Source organism: Plecotus auritus (assembly GCF_963455305.1).
Source record: "Plecotus auritus genome assembly, chromosome: 2".
Lineage (NCBI taxonomy): Eukaryota > Metazoa > Chordata > Mammalia > Chiroptera > Vespertilionidae > Plecotus > Plecotus auritus.
In genome coordinates, this window is record NC_137771.1 from 145,966,543 (window position 1) to 145,980,985 (window position 14,443).

A 14,443-nucleotide genomic window follows, 5' to 3' on the forward strand; every position below is an offset into this window, starting at 1 on the left:
GCAGGAGGCAGCCAATCAATGATTCTCATCATTGATGTTTCTCTCTCTCCCTCTCCCTCTCCCTTCCTCTCTGATATCAAGAAAAAAATATATATACACTGAGTGGTGGATTATGACCTCTGAACGCATAATAATCTGGCCACTCAGTGTGTTTGTGTGTGTGTGTGTACATTAGAGGCCCAGTGCATGAATTCGTGCATGGGTGGGGTCCGGCCAACCTGGCCAGGGGGAAGGGACATGGGCAGTGGGCCTGCCTGCTGGTCGAACAACTGGTCGAGGGGACAATGTGCATATTAGCCTTTTATTATAGAGGATATACACTGAGTGGACAAATTATTATGCATTCAGAGATCATAATAATCTGGCTACTCAAGTGTGTGTGTGTGTGTGTGTGTGTGTGTGTGTGTGTATGCCCTTCAACATTTCATGTAATACTGGTGGTTTGGTGGTAATGAACTCCTTTAGCTTTTTCTTGTCTGTGAAGCTCTTTATCTTCAATACTACATGATAATTTTGCTGGATGGAGGAATATTGGTTGTCGGTCCTTACTATTCATCACTTTGAATATTTCTTGCCACTCCCTCTAGCCTGTAAAGTTTCTATTGAGAAATCAGCTGAGAGTCATATGGGCACTCCCTTGTAGGTAACTAACTGCTTTTCTCTTAATGCTTTTAAGATTCTCTCTTTAATTATGATGCGTCTTGGTGTGGGCCTCTTTGGGTCCCTCTTGATTGGGACTCTGCACTTCCTGCCCTTGTAAGTCTATTTCTTTCACCAAGTAAGGGAAGTTTTCTCTCATTATTTCTTCAAGTTAAGTTTTTAATATTTTGCTGTCTCCTCCTTCTGGAACCCCATAATGTGACTATTGGTATGCTTGAAGTTGTCCCAGAGGCTCCTTACTATCTTCATATTTTTGGACTCTTTTTTCTCTTTGCTCTTCTCATTAGGTGTTTTTTGATTCCTCATATTTCCAAATTGTTGATTTGATTCTCAGAATCCTTACTCTACTACTGAATCCCTGTAAATTATCTTTTATTTCAGTTAGTGTATGCTTAATTTCTGACTGGTCCTTTTTCATGTCTTTGAAATTCTAAGGTCCTTGAAAGTCTCACTAAGTCCCTTAAAGCTCTCATTAAGATGCTTGAGCAACTTTATAACCATTATTTTGAACTCTGTATCAGTAGTTTGCTTTCTTCCATTTCTTTCATTTGTGACATTTTTCTTTGTCTCTGCATTTTGACTGCATCCCTGTGTTTCTTTATATGTATTAGGTAGAGTTCCTATGTCTCCTGGAATTGGTAGAGTGGCCTTATGTAATAGGTGTCCTGTAAGGCCCAGTGGCTCAACCTCCCTTGTCACCTGAGCTGAGCACTCTAGGTGCACCCCCATGTGGGCCGTGTGCAGTTTTGTTGTAGTTGAGCCTTGACTGCTCAGGCCAATTGGCTGTGAGGACCAGCTGTGACTACAGTGGAAGAGCTATTGTGCAGGAGACACGCCTATGGAGCAGGATTTGCTTCAGTGGAGCTTTGGTGCTCACTGAGTCTGCCCCAGGAGTGTGTCGCTTATGGATGTGTAGAGTTGTAATCTGGTATGGTTTAAAGTTGTCCACCAAGTGTACTGGCTCTGGGACCTCCCAGAAGTTTCAAAGTCAGCCACTGCCTTGGGCCACCCAGCAGGAGCTAAGAGAGATCTGCAGATGGCTGCTACTAGTACGGGGCTTGGAAGTGCCCAGGAAAGTCCAGCTGTGAAGCAAGGCAGGCTGGTGCTAGTGTTGGTTCTTGGGCCTCTTATTGATAGGTTTGGGACATGCTGATGCCAGCTGCTGCTTGTTACAGAGATTTTAGGAAAGTCTGAAGCCAGAGCCAGAACAGCCATCTGTAATAATAAAAGCATAATATGCTAATTAGACCAGACATTCTTCCAGACAAAGCCAGGGCTGTGAGGGAAGCCCGGGTCCCAGGTGCCTGTCACTGGCCAGAAGGATGCCCAGGTCCCGGATGCCTGCTGGCGGCCAGAGGAAAGCCCAGATCCTAGGTGCCAGAGAAAAGCTGGTGCTGGCAGCCAGGGGAAGGAAGGCCTACTCTTGCATGAATTTTGTGCATCAGGCCTCTAGTTACATAGAAAAGCAGCTTCTAACAGCTTGGGTGGGGTTGCAAATTGGATGGGGCAGGGTCCCAGGGGATCACCAGGGTAGAGGGAACAATTTGGGCCAGGATGACGGAAACTCAGATATGGCTGCCAGTCATCTCTGTGACAGGGGAGGTTCTAGCACAGGAACAATGACCCCTGTGAGCACCCTCGTCTAGGAGAAAATCACCCCCAAGTTCCTGCCCTGACGCCAGATAATCAAGTTCCTCCCCCATATGTCCCTGGGTCCCCCAAAGCTGCTACCCGGCACTGGAGCTCAGAGGAAGTGGGATGTGTAAGTTTGTGTGCCCACCCTTTAAGAGGAATGCTGGGTCTCCAACAGCCTGTGTGTCACTCAGCCACAATCCCTGCTGGTTTTTATAGCCTGAAGTTACAGGGACTTCTCTTCACAGTACTGGAACCCTGGGCTGGGGGTTCTGGTGTGGGGCTGGGAACACTTGCTTCCCAAAGGAAACCTCTACAACCACAATATCTCTCCCTATTTAAAAAAAAAAAAACAAAAACAAAAACACACCATGTGGGTTTTGGACCAGCCTGTTCCACAACTCCAACCCTCCTGCCAGTCTTGAGGTGCTTTCTCCTTTACTTCTCTAGTTGTAGGACTTTCACAAAGCCAGATTTCAGGTGGTTTTGAATGATGGTTGTTCTGTATTTTACTTGTAATTTTGATGTAGTTGTGGGAGGCAGCAAGTACCAGTGTTTACCTACACCTCTATCTTGGTTCTAATAGAAATTATATACCTTCAAAAGTTCATTTTATCTCACCCTATTCTTTTATATTTTTGAAATAACACAATAAACACCTTATTCTACACATTAATATTAAAAGGTACATGACTAATAAGTCTGCTATCCCTCTTGCCTACTTTTGACCTAAAAAAAAAATTAGCTACCTAAAATAACTGACCTAAAAAGTAACAAAAATATGCAGAATTCATGAATCCACACTACCATCCTTAAAAGTAGTTATAGTTGGCCCTTGAACAACATGAGTTTGAACTATGCAGGCCTACTTATAGACAATTTTTTTTTTCAATAAATACAGCATATATATTTTCTCCTCCTTATAATTTTCTTAATAACATTTTTTCTCTAGATTACTTTATTGTAAGAAAACAGTATACAACACACATAACATACAAAATGTATTCATCGACTATTTGTGTTAATTGTGAGGCTTCCAGTCAACAGTAGGTTATTAGCAAACGTTTCAGGGACTCAAAATTTATATGCAGATTTTTGACTGTGTGTAGGGTTGATTCCCCTAAGCAGGCATTGTTCAAGTCAACTGTACTTCTAAAAGCAGTATCTGAGTAACAAAAAGTCTAGAGATTTCTCAATAATCAGTTTGTTTTTAATGAAGGCAACATTACTTCATTTAATTACCCATTTTGTCCAAATGACTTTCAGCTGAATTAAAAAAAAAAGTGACACCAGGCTCTGAATACAAACCTCAAGATAGGGGCTCAAAAATTAAACTGAAAGGCTTTATGCATTGCCAGTACACATATATACAAATTCCTAAGGCACCATATTAGAAAAGGAAATCTACTTGAAAATAAAGGTTCAGAGAGATTCTTAAATATATTTCAAACATCAAACCACTAATGTAAGCTTTTAGAACACAACCCACCAGTATTTTACATACTCCCTATATAGTTATGAGGAAATTAAATATCATCTCCTACCTATATCAATTAATTCTTAGCTTTTACTGGGTGACTGGTTTTTCTCTAATATCTGATAAAGAGAAAAGCAGCCAGGAACTGGCCTGGTACTGTTAATGCTGCTGGAAGCTGGCCTGGCACTCAGGTAGGCTATGATGTTCTCTTGCTGAACATGAACTACTTCAAACACCAACAATCAGAAAAGATCACTCCGTTACTGTGATCAAGACAAAAACAAAGCCATTCCATAATCATGTGAGAACTCAGACAAAAACAAGAACATTGACCAACCATAAAAATTATCAAACATCCCTGAATAATATGAGTGACTGCTGCTTTTTAACAATTGCAGCTTTAGCCTTAATTCACTCCTCCACCTCTGGTTTAGTTTTAGTAAGGTGCCCAATCACAGGACCACCCCTATCACTTCCTGAGAGCATCTAGTCTAGAAGCCCCACTTCCTTGAACCTTATCAAAAATCACCTAACACAAGCACAAGACATATGAAAAACCCTTTCTAACACACTTTTACTGAAACAGCCCATTGTCCTCCTCACTGCGGAAGTATTTGTAATTATGTCCCTTTGCATTTCTAATGTTGCTTATTTGTACCTTTTCTTCTTGAATAAACTTAACAGAGGTTTGCTAAGTCAATTCCCTGATTTCTAGTTAATCTCTGCACTTTATTATTTTCTTCCTTTTAAGTTATTTGGGCTTACCTTGTCCTTTTTGTAGTTAAGACTATCCATATAAAATTAATGCAAATACACCCAACTTTGTTCAACTACAGCTGTGGTCCTAGTAGTCTTTGTATGAAAAACCCAGCAGATATATATGTCCCTAATATGGCCTATAATCTGAAGTCATCTATTTAGTGGCTCTTGGAATACCGTGTGTTATAAGTTTAAATTCCCTATTCCATAATTATGTATTTTTATTAGTATAACTTTATGACTTTAATGATTTCAAGCACACAATAAGATAAACTCATTAATATCTTCATTAATCTTAATATTTTTCCATCTTTGCTCCTGATCATTAAGAAATAAAACAATACAGACATAATTAAATTTCCCTGGCAAGCTCTCCCCAAAACCCATACCCGTTTCATGATTCATATTAAAATTTTACACATTTTTCCATAACAATCTTGCCTCATTACATTTATCTCATTATCTTTTTGTTAAAATTATTAGTATTTTAGTTACATTTTATAATTCTTTTATATTAGGATACATAGCAATTGTTCTATGTGATAGTTACCCAATATAAGGTTAAAGACTTCCCTTCTATTCCTAGTTTGCTATGACTTTTTAACATGACTGGGGTCTGAATATTTTTTCTTTTAGAGAAGAAGGTTCAGTTTTGCCCCTATATGAACAGTGGTATTAATAGGTTTTATTTAAATCAATCCTTTATTCCTAGGATGAAAAAATCTGGCAATCATATATTTTAATATTCACTGCTGAATTTGATTTATTAGTAGTAGTATTTTGTATCTAGGTTTATGTGAGACTAATCTGCATTTCCCTTGAGTGACTTTCATGTTAAAGTTATAACCTCCTAAAATGAGTTACTACAGATTCCATCTTTGCCTGTTCTCTGGAATAGTTTGTGTAATTTGGGATCATCTGTTCCTTAAATATTTAGTAGAATAATTGGTTTGATTTCTTCAATGTTTATTGGGACAAATTTGCTATTTTTGAAAAACTTATATATTAAATTCACCTAGGCAATTGTCCATGTCATCGGAGTTTTCAGATTGAAAGTTATTCACAGTAGTCATAATATAGATTTTTTTAAAGTTTCTACTATATTTTATAGTTATGCCTCTTTTTATTTCTAATATTAGAGGCCCAGTGCAAAGATTTCGTGCACTGGTGGGTGTGTGGCATCTAGCAGCAGGGCCTGACATAAAAATAGGCGGCCATGAAGCCAGGTAACATCAAGGCCACATGCAGCCACTGCCCAGAGATTTAGGATAATTGAGCAAATGGGGAATTTTAAAGATGACTACTTTCTATTAATCATATATATGTATAATTAGAGTTACATATATATAATTAAGCCTTAATAATTTAAAAATTCTGATACAGCTGAAAACTTATTGTTTAATTCTGAGTGTTTAAAAGTAAAAAAGCTAGAAAAGTCTTTAATAAAAATACAATGAATAAAATAGTAAATTTATTAGAAAGTTTACCACTTACCAAATAATGTCAGTTTCAGTATTCTACTACACTGAATTGCAAAGGAAAGGTCAGAACTATCAAAAATTGTTATAAGATCTCCATCTGGACAGAAAAAGAAAAGAAATGAGTTTCAAACTTGCATCAATAGTAAACTAGGATCTACATTAAATTAAAATCCAAAACCCAGATTGCATAATTAGAATCTCCCATAAAAACCTTACAAACAGTAAGAGATCAACCAAAGGACTTGTATGCACGCATATGAGCAAAACCAATGGACACAGAAGACAGTAGGAGGGGTGAGGGCTTGTGCTTGGGGGAGGGGGTGGCGGGGGAGAGGTCATTGGGGGGAAAAAGGAGACTCATGTAATACTTAAAACAATAAAGAATTTTTAAAAAATTAAATAATTATCCAAAATTCCTTAAAAAAAAAAAAAACCTTACAAACATTAAAGGATCTAGGAAAAATGTATGTTCAAAAAAATACTAAGCCAATTTTGCTTATTACTTTTATAAGAAGAGCTAAAACATAGCTAACATTAATGCATTAAGTCATCCTTTATTAATCACCAGGAGATGCATGGTAGCAATATCACAAATTACTAGTTCAGATTAACATCTTTCCATTCCAGAAAATATAAATATATATGGTATCCCCAAAAAATGTATACACACACTTTGAATAATTATAAAGGCAGTGTTTATTAAAATACATTTCATTCTCAAAATAGAGCTATCAGCGGTTAAAGTGTGTATACATTTTTAGGGGACACTCTGTATTTATCAAAAGTTAAAGTAATATTTTCAAGGTTCAAATTTTAATCCTAAGTACATTAAAACATCCCTGACACAAATGGCAGAGAAGCCATATATATAACAGTAACTAAAAGTGTTGCAAAAAGATTTTTACAGAATTGCCCTAAAGATGGGTAGACACTAGTCTTTCAGGTCACTGACCATTTTAAGATGAAAATTATCAACTCACCCCCCAAAAATATTCATATACACCAGATTCTGAAATCCCCTAGATCCCAAGGATTAAAAAAATGATAATTTGCATATCAATCGCCTATTTCAAAAGCTTTCAAAGGGCTAGGCAAGAGAGAAAAATGTTCTCTAGAGAAAGCAAGAACAGAAAAGCAGCTACAGGCAAGGTGTTAGTCAGAGGGTCCTGTGCAGGGTATCTTCAAAGACAGTTATTTTAGACAAGGAGTTTTGCTCTTGGGAGGCTGAGAGGCTGTTCTTCTACACCAATTTTATCACTGGTTGGGCAGATTTGGCCTTAGTTGGAAATAAAAGCCATAACGGAGAACTTTATCATTGCTTTTAGTTCTTTATAATAAGACGTATTTCTTGTAACAAACATATCTAATGTTCAACTTCAAGGATTCTATTCATAAAAACATTTTAAGGAAAATATAGTATATATGCAAAAGAAGGAAACTTTTTATAACTGCCTTTTTTCTTTTCTAAATTCCACAACAGAAATAGAATATCTCTAATGGCAAAAAAACTTTATGTAAGCCAGCAGAAAACAAACCTGTACAATTCAAAACACCTAAAAATACCATGGGAAATAAATGTATGTGGTAACCAGATGTAGAGAACAAGGTTTCAACAATAAGGATACCCTAATTTAGGGGTCCACAAACAGCAACCAATGAATAAATTCCTGTTTTTTCTGCAAACTAAAAATGATTCTTACACTTTTAAAAGGTTTTAAAAAAAAGATGATGAGACACAGGGCTTATGTAATCATGCTAAAATATGTATCTGATCCTTTAAAGAAAAAGCTGGCTGACCCTGACCTAAACAAAAATAAGGGAGTTAAGAGTAAGCCAGATAAACAGTTGAAGATATGCCAAATTTTAGGTAAAAGCAAAGCATCTCAAGTAATAAAGTAAAAAAAAAAAAAGACATTTATAACTGATAAAATTAAAGCACATATTTGGAAATCAGAGAGATGAAAGTTGGTGTATTATAAATAATAAATTGCTCTCCTTTATTGTTTCTTATCATGGGTGACTCTCAAAAATTAGTTTTGGGTAGGGCATACATTATGAAAAAAAGCATAGTGTCACAGATGTTAAGGAATAAGAGAACTTAATACAGGGTGATATGGACAGCAGTGCCGGGTATTGAGGTCAAAGTAAAATAAACTGGGAATAAATTCAGCAGTAAGAAAGATACTGATAACCACCTAAAGTACAATTTCAGTAGAGATGTTAACAAAAAAAACGGGTTTAAAAAAAAGGAAGAGTCTATTACTGTAATTCCACTGTGTGCTTGATAAAACATTTTTCATGTTAAAACCCATCTCCATAAAAATAGTTTAGCAGTCAATAAGTCTGGGAATACTGTATGCTATAAAGCAGAAGTGGGAACCTTTTTTCTGCCAAGGGCCATTTGGATACTTATAACATCATTTGAGGGCCAAACAAAATTATCAACTTAAAATTAGCCTGCTATATTTGGTCAACCATTTAATTAACTCACCCCTAATGCCTTGGCAGGGCCAGACCAAATGATTTCTCGGGCCTTATGTGGCCTGCAGGCCAGATGTTCCCCACTCCTGCTAGTATAAACTGACAATATGCATCAGCATAATTTCCTACAATAAAGAAATACATTTGTCTTTTTTTAAAGAAGCTTTTCCAGGCTTAGTTGACCATGGAATCCTTTTTCATTCAATACCTACTGATACGCCTTCAACTTTGGACAATATGAGTGAAAGTGGTTTTAAAAGCAAAAATGAAGCCAGAATTGCATAGGCAGAAGAGAAAAAGAAATGCTTGTAAAAATATATGTGACAGTGTTCTATCACTTAAAACCCCCTCTATTAATAATATTCCTTAGCTATTTTTAACTTATAAAAGAAAACTAACTATATAAATATCCCATTTAATAAAAGAAGTGAGCACTCAAATCACCATGAACAGGACGAAATTTTTATCCTGAGAGAGTCCAATGAAATATTGGCAAAAGAACACATAATAATACTTATGTTTTTAAAACTAACTTTAGAAACACTCTTACCTTCATCTTTATACTTTATGATAACTTCATCATTACTCAGAAGTTTTCCTCTGAAAACTCTTTGCATCATTAGCACTAATTCATCATAAGTAATATCTTCATTATGAATGGGAATTCGTCGAATGTCTTCCCCAAGTTGAGCTTTGATGATTAGCTTCCCACTTAGGTCCAACTGTCCATTCATGGTGGACTCCAGGATGTTAGATGTATACAATTCTAGAGAAACACTGAAAAAATGGTTTTGATGATTAAACAGCTATAAAACATATCTTAAAGGCTGAAAAGCAAAGCTATTATTAGAATCTAAGAAATTCTGACCATCAAGAGATTCACAGTTCCAATGTTACCATATTCACCTTAAAATGGTCTGGAGGTAACTTTATTATGTGCACAATAACTTAAGTTTCATTGTTTTATATCTAGTTGAATGCATATCTGACATTACATTTAGATTTCTATTTTAACATGTCTAAAAACAAACTCCTGGTCTTCCCCTCAAAATCTGCTTCTCCTATAATCTTCATACCTCAGTTAATGACAATTCCTTCCTTCCAGTTGTTCAAGATTATATATATACTAGAGGCCGATGCACGAAATTTGTGCAAGAGTTGGCCTTCTTTCCTCCGGCTGCCGGCACCGGCTTCCTTCTGGCACCCAAGACCTGGGCTTCCCTCTGGCCGCCAGCAGGCACCTGGGACCCTGGGACCGGGGCTTCCCTTGCAGCCTGGCTTTGTCCAGAAGGACATCTGGTCTAATTAGCATATTATGCTTTTATTATTATAGATTATAGAAGATTAGTTCCTCTTTTCCTCACACCTTACATCAACCAAATTTCTAAGGTACCTAAAATCTAGTTGACACTACCTTTAAAGTATCTCTAGAATCCAATCACTTCACTGTCTTCATTTCTAATCAGCTTGACCCAAGCCACCATTATCTTTTGCCTGAATTATTGCAAAAAACTCCAAACTGATCTGCCTGCTTTTTACCTTTGCCCACCTTTTGATCTATTCCCAACACACCAGGCCTATCTCTCTTTCAAGACCAAGATGTTCTTGAATACATTATCTATAATCACTGAGCATTTCCCTGGCATCAACTCCTTCTTCCTCCTGTCCCAAGCAAATGATCTCTGAATACTTAAAGCATCCTATTATCTCCTACTGGCTACATTCTGGTTTCAACCTCATGCTTTTCAATGGCCGCTTTCTATTTTCTCCTCTTAAATTTGTTATTTCATTAATTAACATCATACTTTGTTTCCATAGTGCTCTACAATTAGTGTGTGTGTGTGTGTGTGTGTGTGTGTGTGTGTGTAAGCACCACGCCTGCTCCCCAACACATCTCCACCATTCAAATATTTGAAGTATTCATGAATCCTAATTCATTTCATGAATTTTGCATATAAATGCCCTATATCCTTCCAACTATTCCTTAAATGAATGTCTCTAGACTCCCTCACCATCCTTTGAAGAGATTACATTTTATTAACAAATCTTTAATGCCCCATCTTAAAATGGGACTTTAAATACTGAATCTAACACTCTCAGGTCAGTTCATAACAGAATGGATTGTGATCCATGATTTGGATGCTGTGCTTATCATAATGTAAAGTAAGAATACAGTTAGTTTTATCTTTGCACTCTTTCACAATGGACTTCTGAAGACTGTGATTAACTGAAACCTCTATACATCTGCTTTACGTGTTAGCCAAACCTGACTTCTTCATTCAGGAAAAGTTTACTGGAATACCTGCTATGTTCCAAGCTCTGAAGTATGATTACTTCAACAAGATGGTGAAGATTCCATCTTGTGGGCCTTGCAGCCTGAGAGTAATAAAGAACGTCAGTAAAACAATGTTACCTTCTATTACCTACAGGTTGTGTAAATCAGCAATAATGTAGTTAAGGACCAGGGCTTAACTTCAGCAAGATGGTACTAGCTACTCTCAGCAGCACCTAAAATAGAACCTGGCATATAGTAGGTGAAGACTTGATTTTGTTCCATGAACAAAACATGAATGAGACATAATAAAGTTCTGATAAAGGAATTGGGAGGAGAAAGCTGTACTATTAGTTCAGCTGCTAAGTCAGACCTTCACAATGTACCTTCATTATATAGCTAGAAGTGACTCCCCAAAACAGATATACTCCTAATTAAAAGAAATTTCCCACATCAGATATTACTGATAGTATGTCCTTTTAACTGTGAGGGGATTCTTGTTCACCAATGGGTCATAGAATTGTACACTGGAAACCTATATCATTTTATTAACCAATGTCACCCCTATAAATTTAATCAAAATAAAAAGACCAGACCTGCAGATCAAACCAATTTGCTCCAGTTCCTCTATTTAACAGTAGTCTACACTTGCCTCCTCAGTTAATAGGAACATCACATTTTCATCCCAATTTTTATTTATATTTATTTGCTCTAGTATGTATGCCCTTTTTTTTGGGGGGGGGGAATTCTTGCTCACCTATGGACTGGAAAACATGAGTCTCTTTCACTTTGTATCTGTCATGTTTGCCTGCAAATTCACTTATTCCTTGGTGTTTCCCATGGACTGTAAACTCCCTGTGGCTAGGAACGAGGGCTTCGTTCCAAAGGTTGTCCCCAGTTTGTGCAGTCATCTCCTTAAGGCATGCACAAATACCACAAAGCTAAGGGTACCACAGAATTTTCCCTTCCCGGGGAAATCCCACCCCCACATATTTTGTGTGTAACAGCATAATTTTAGGTTCTCTTTTTCTCTAACTTCAGTCACAAGGTAGAAATGGGTATGAACTAATAGTGCCCAGGACTGCTGCTGAGACCCTTACAGCATTTTCTCCCCCCACCTTGTCCTTGCCCCAGCCCCTCTTAAGGCCAGAAATGACACAGCCATTAACGTATGAAACTTTCCAACAGGAGCACTGGTCTCAGCACTAGAGAATACAGTGACATGCCCAAGGACACATAAGAAGACCACCTCTTGAACCAGGATCTGGGTTCCTTCAGTGGCCAAACCTCCAACTCCACCCCTCTGGGTAGGGCCCTGCTCAAGTTCAGAGGGGCGGGATTAGGCCCGTCCAAGAGGGTAGCAATTTCCTTTAAGAAATTCTAAGCAACATCAACCTTTGATTATTCCAAAGAATCCAAGGAGCCTCCAATGCTGCCTGACCAGAGGTAATGTAGCGAGACGGTGAAGATTCCCACCACTAGCTCTGTGACCTTACGCAAGTATTTCTGGAAGCTTCGTTTTCATCATTTGCAAAAAGGGAATATCTAATTGTGAGAGGATCCTTGTGATTAAATGAGATCATGTATCCTAAAAGACTCTGTACAGTGTCTAGCAAAGCTAAGTCTTAAAAGTTAGCTATCATCCTCACTACAAAACTGGGTTGGGCCTTCAAACGGCGCTTGATTAAGCACCAACACAGCCAAGGAAACAGGTTCCTCTTACGGGACCCCCACCAACTTATTCCCATGGCGCCTTTCGCCACCCTTCTCACCTTTCCTAGGAGTCCCCTCTGGCTGTTGGGCGCTCGACCACCACAGGCCTCCCAATCACGCCTCCTCTCCCTCGGGCAGCCCGACCCCTGGGAGCCAGGCGGAGCAGCCCCACAGCCCCCAGAGACCCGCCACCCCGCCACTGCGGACCCCTCTCCCTCCCGCACCGCGCCGCGGCCTCTCCTCCCCTCCCCCGCGAGGCCCCACCCGGCCTCCGTGCTCACGGCCTCCAGCCCCAGCCAGGCCCCTCCGGCCCCGGCGCCGGCGGGAGCGAACGAGGCCCTCCCGGCGTTTCCTCGTCCACCGCCCGCTTTGTCCGAGAACGCGGCCGCGCCCCCGTCCCTGCGGCCATACCGGCTGGCTGAGGCCGAGCTGGCGCCTCTCCGCGGGTCTTCGCTGACCCGACCGGTGCAAGGCCGCCGGGCTCTCGGGCGTCGGGGGTGGCTGCGGTCAAGGCCCACTCCGCTGCCTTCCGCAGCCGCCGCAGCTTGTTCGTAGGATCGCGCGGGCTCCGGCCAATCGCACGGACCCACCAAACCTAGCGAGAGCTCAGGCCCAGTACGTGGCAGGTGGGGGAAGAAGAGGGGCGGAGCAAGAAAAAAAAAATCTGTCCTTTCGCTCCGCCTCACAGCGAGCCGACCACCCCAAGACGCATGCGCAGCAGCAGGGGCGTGAAACTGCCCTGGCCCGGGCCAGCGAGTCTCTGCTTTCTCACTGGATGACCCAAGTATAGGAAGTCCGAGCTGAGCGGATGCACGCATGCGCGGGGTCTGACCAGGCATTTCCGGTTTTCCTGACAGCTAGTACCGTCTTTCTCGCCTATCACCCGTGGGCGGGGCGTATAGTGTGCGGGTCTGGAATCTTTTTAAGAGCCGGTTGAAAATGGGCATTTGTCCAAGTTTGCGTTTGGTTGTTTTGTGATCATTGTAGTTCTCCGTGTCATATCTGGCAAAAACTAACATTTTCCCGCCTTTCTTCTACAAACTCATTCATTCATTTTTGGGCGCCTACGTGCTGGAATGAGGATGAATCAGTTTGTGAGCAAGGACTTTCCAGTAGCGTTTACGAGACAGGACAAACCTATGAGTGTGTACAGGATAAAGGCTGACAAACCAAAGATGATTAAGGATTCCACAAGCCTTTTTTTTTTTTTAAGCGTTTCAGCATGCCCTACATCCTCTTCCCCTCTCTTACCTAAAGCATTTGTTTTGAATACATTTATGTAAGAAGTGTCCTGACTCAGACTCTCAGACTGAACCCTACACGGGGAGCAGGGAAGAGTGCTATTTTAAAAGTTGCAAGCAAGTTTTGCCTTTTCAGACAGAAACTAAACAAAAAACAATTCGAATTTACCTGGTCCCCAGTTCTTCACCGGATAGAAGGCCCTGAGTAAAGTGAATCCAGAGTGAGAAATCATGTTCTTTTAGTATTGTAAATAGTGTAATAGTGTGGTCTTTTTTAGAAAAATCTGTTTGAGAGTGAAATATGTCAGAATGCTTTTTGCCTCTGAATTGTATTTTCCAACTGTGTATATTGTTTTTGGGCAATTAATTGCTTGTAGGAATTAGGGACAGAGTATTATAGAAAGAGTGAAAAAAAAGTTCTTGAATCTTCTCCAAAAACAGTTCTTTACTTGTTATTTAAAACTAAGTAATCCAGATTTGGGTGAATGGACTGTTGTCCAATAATAATATTCTGATGACTTTGAGATTGAGATTGGATAAAAACACACAAATATGAATGGAGGTAAAATGTTCTCCCCAGGAAGTGAATATTACCACTCTCAATCTTCCTATAAAGAGGTCAGATCCTAGGGCAGGAGATTAAGGGGATGAACTTTGGCCTGGATTAAGGGGAAAGAATGTCTTCACTTACTCTAGGCTCCCAAGAAAGAGACACTCATTTAACAGT

The 14,443-nt window shown here is 39.5% G+C and overlaps 1 protein-coding gene across 13 annotated transcripts in view; it reads right to left on the reverse strand.

Annotated features, from left to right (window-relative positions):
* The window catches only part of TFG (trafficking from ER to golgi regulator), a 33,652-nt gene extending 20,391 nt beyond the window's left edge, over positions 1 to 13,261 (reverse strand). For 10 of the 13 annotated variants that reach the window (XM_080654889.1, XM_080654899.1, XM_080654900.1 and 7 more), the window contains exons 1-3: positions 12,887 to 13,241; positions 9,041 to 9,267; positions 6,023 to 6,106 (exon numbers count right to left, since the gene is read on the reverse strand). In XM_080654889.1, the coding sequence (XP_080511015.1) occupies positions 6,023 to 6,106; positions 9,041 to 9,224 (268 nt within the window). In that variant the 5' untranslated portion in view covers positions 9,225 to 9,267; positions 12,887 to 13,241. Of the gene's footprint in view, positions 1 to 6,022; positions 6,107 to 9,040; positions 9,268 to 10,792; positions 10,867 to 12,886 lie in introns of all 13 variants that reach the window. The other 3 variants (XM_080654893.1, XM_080654896.1, XM_080654894.1) reach the window with 3 other exon arrangements.
* Between the last annotated feature and the right edge of the window lie 1,182 nt (positions 13,262 to 14,443).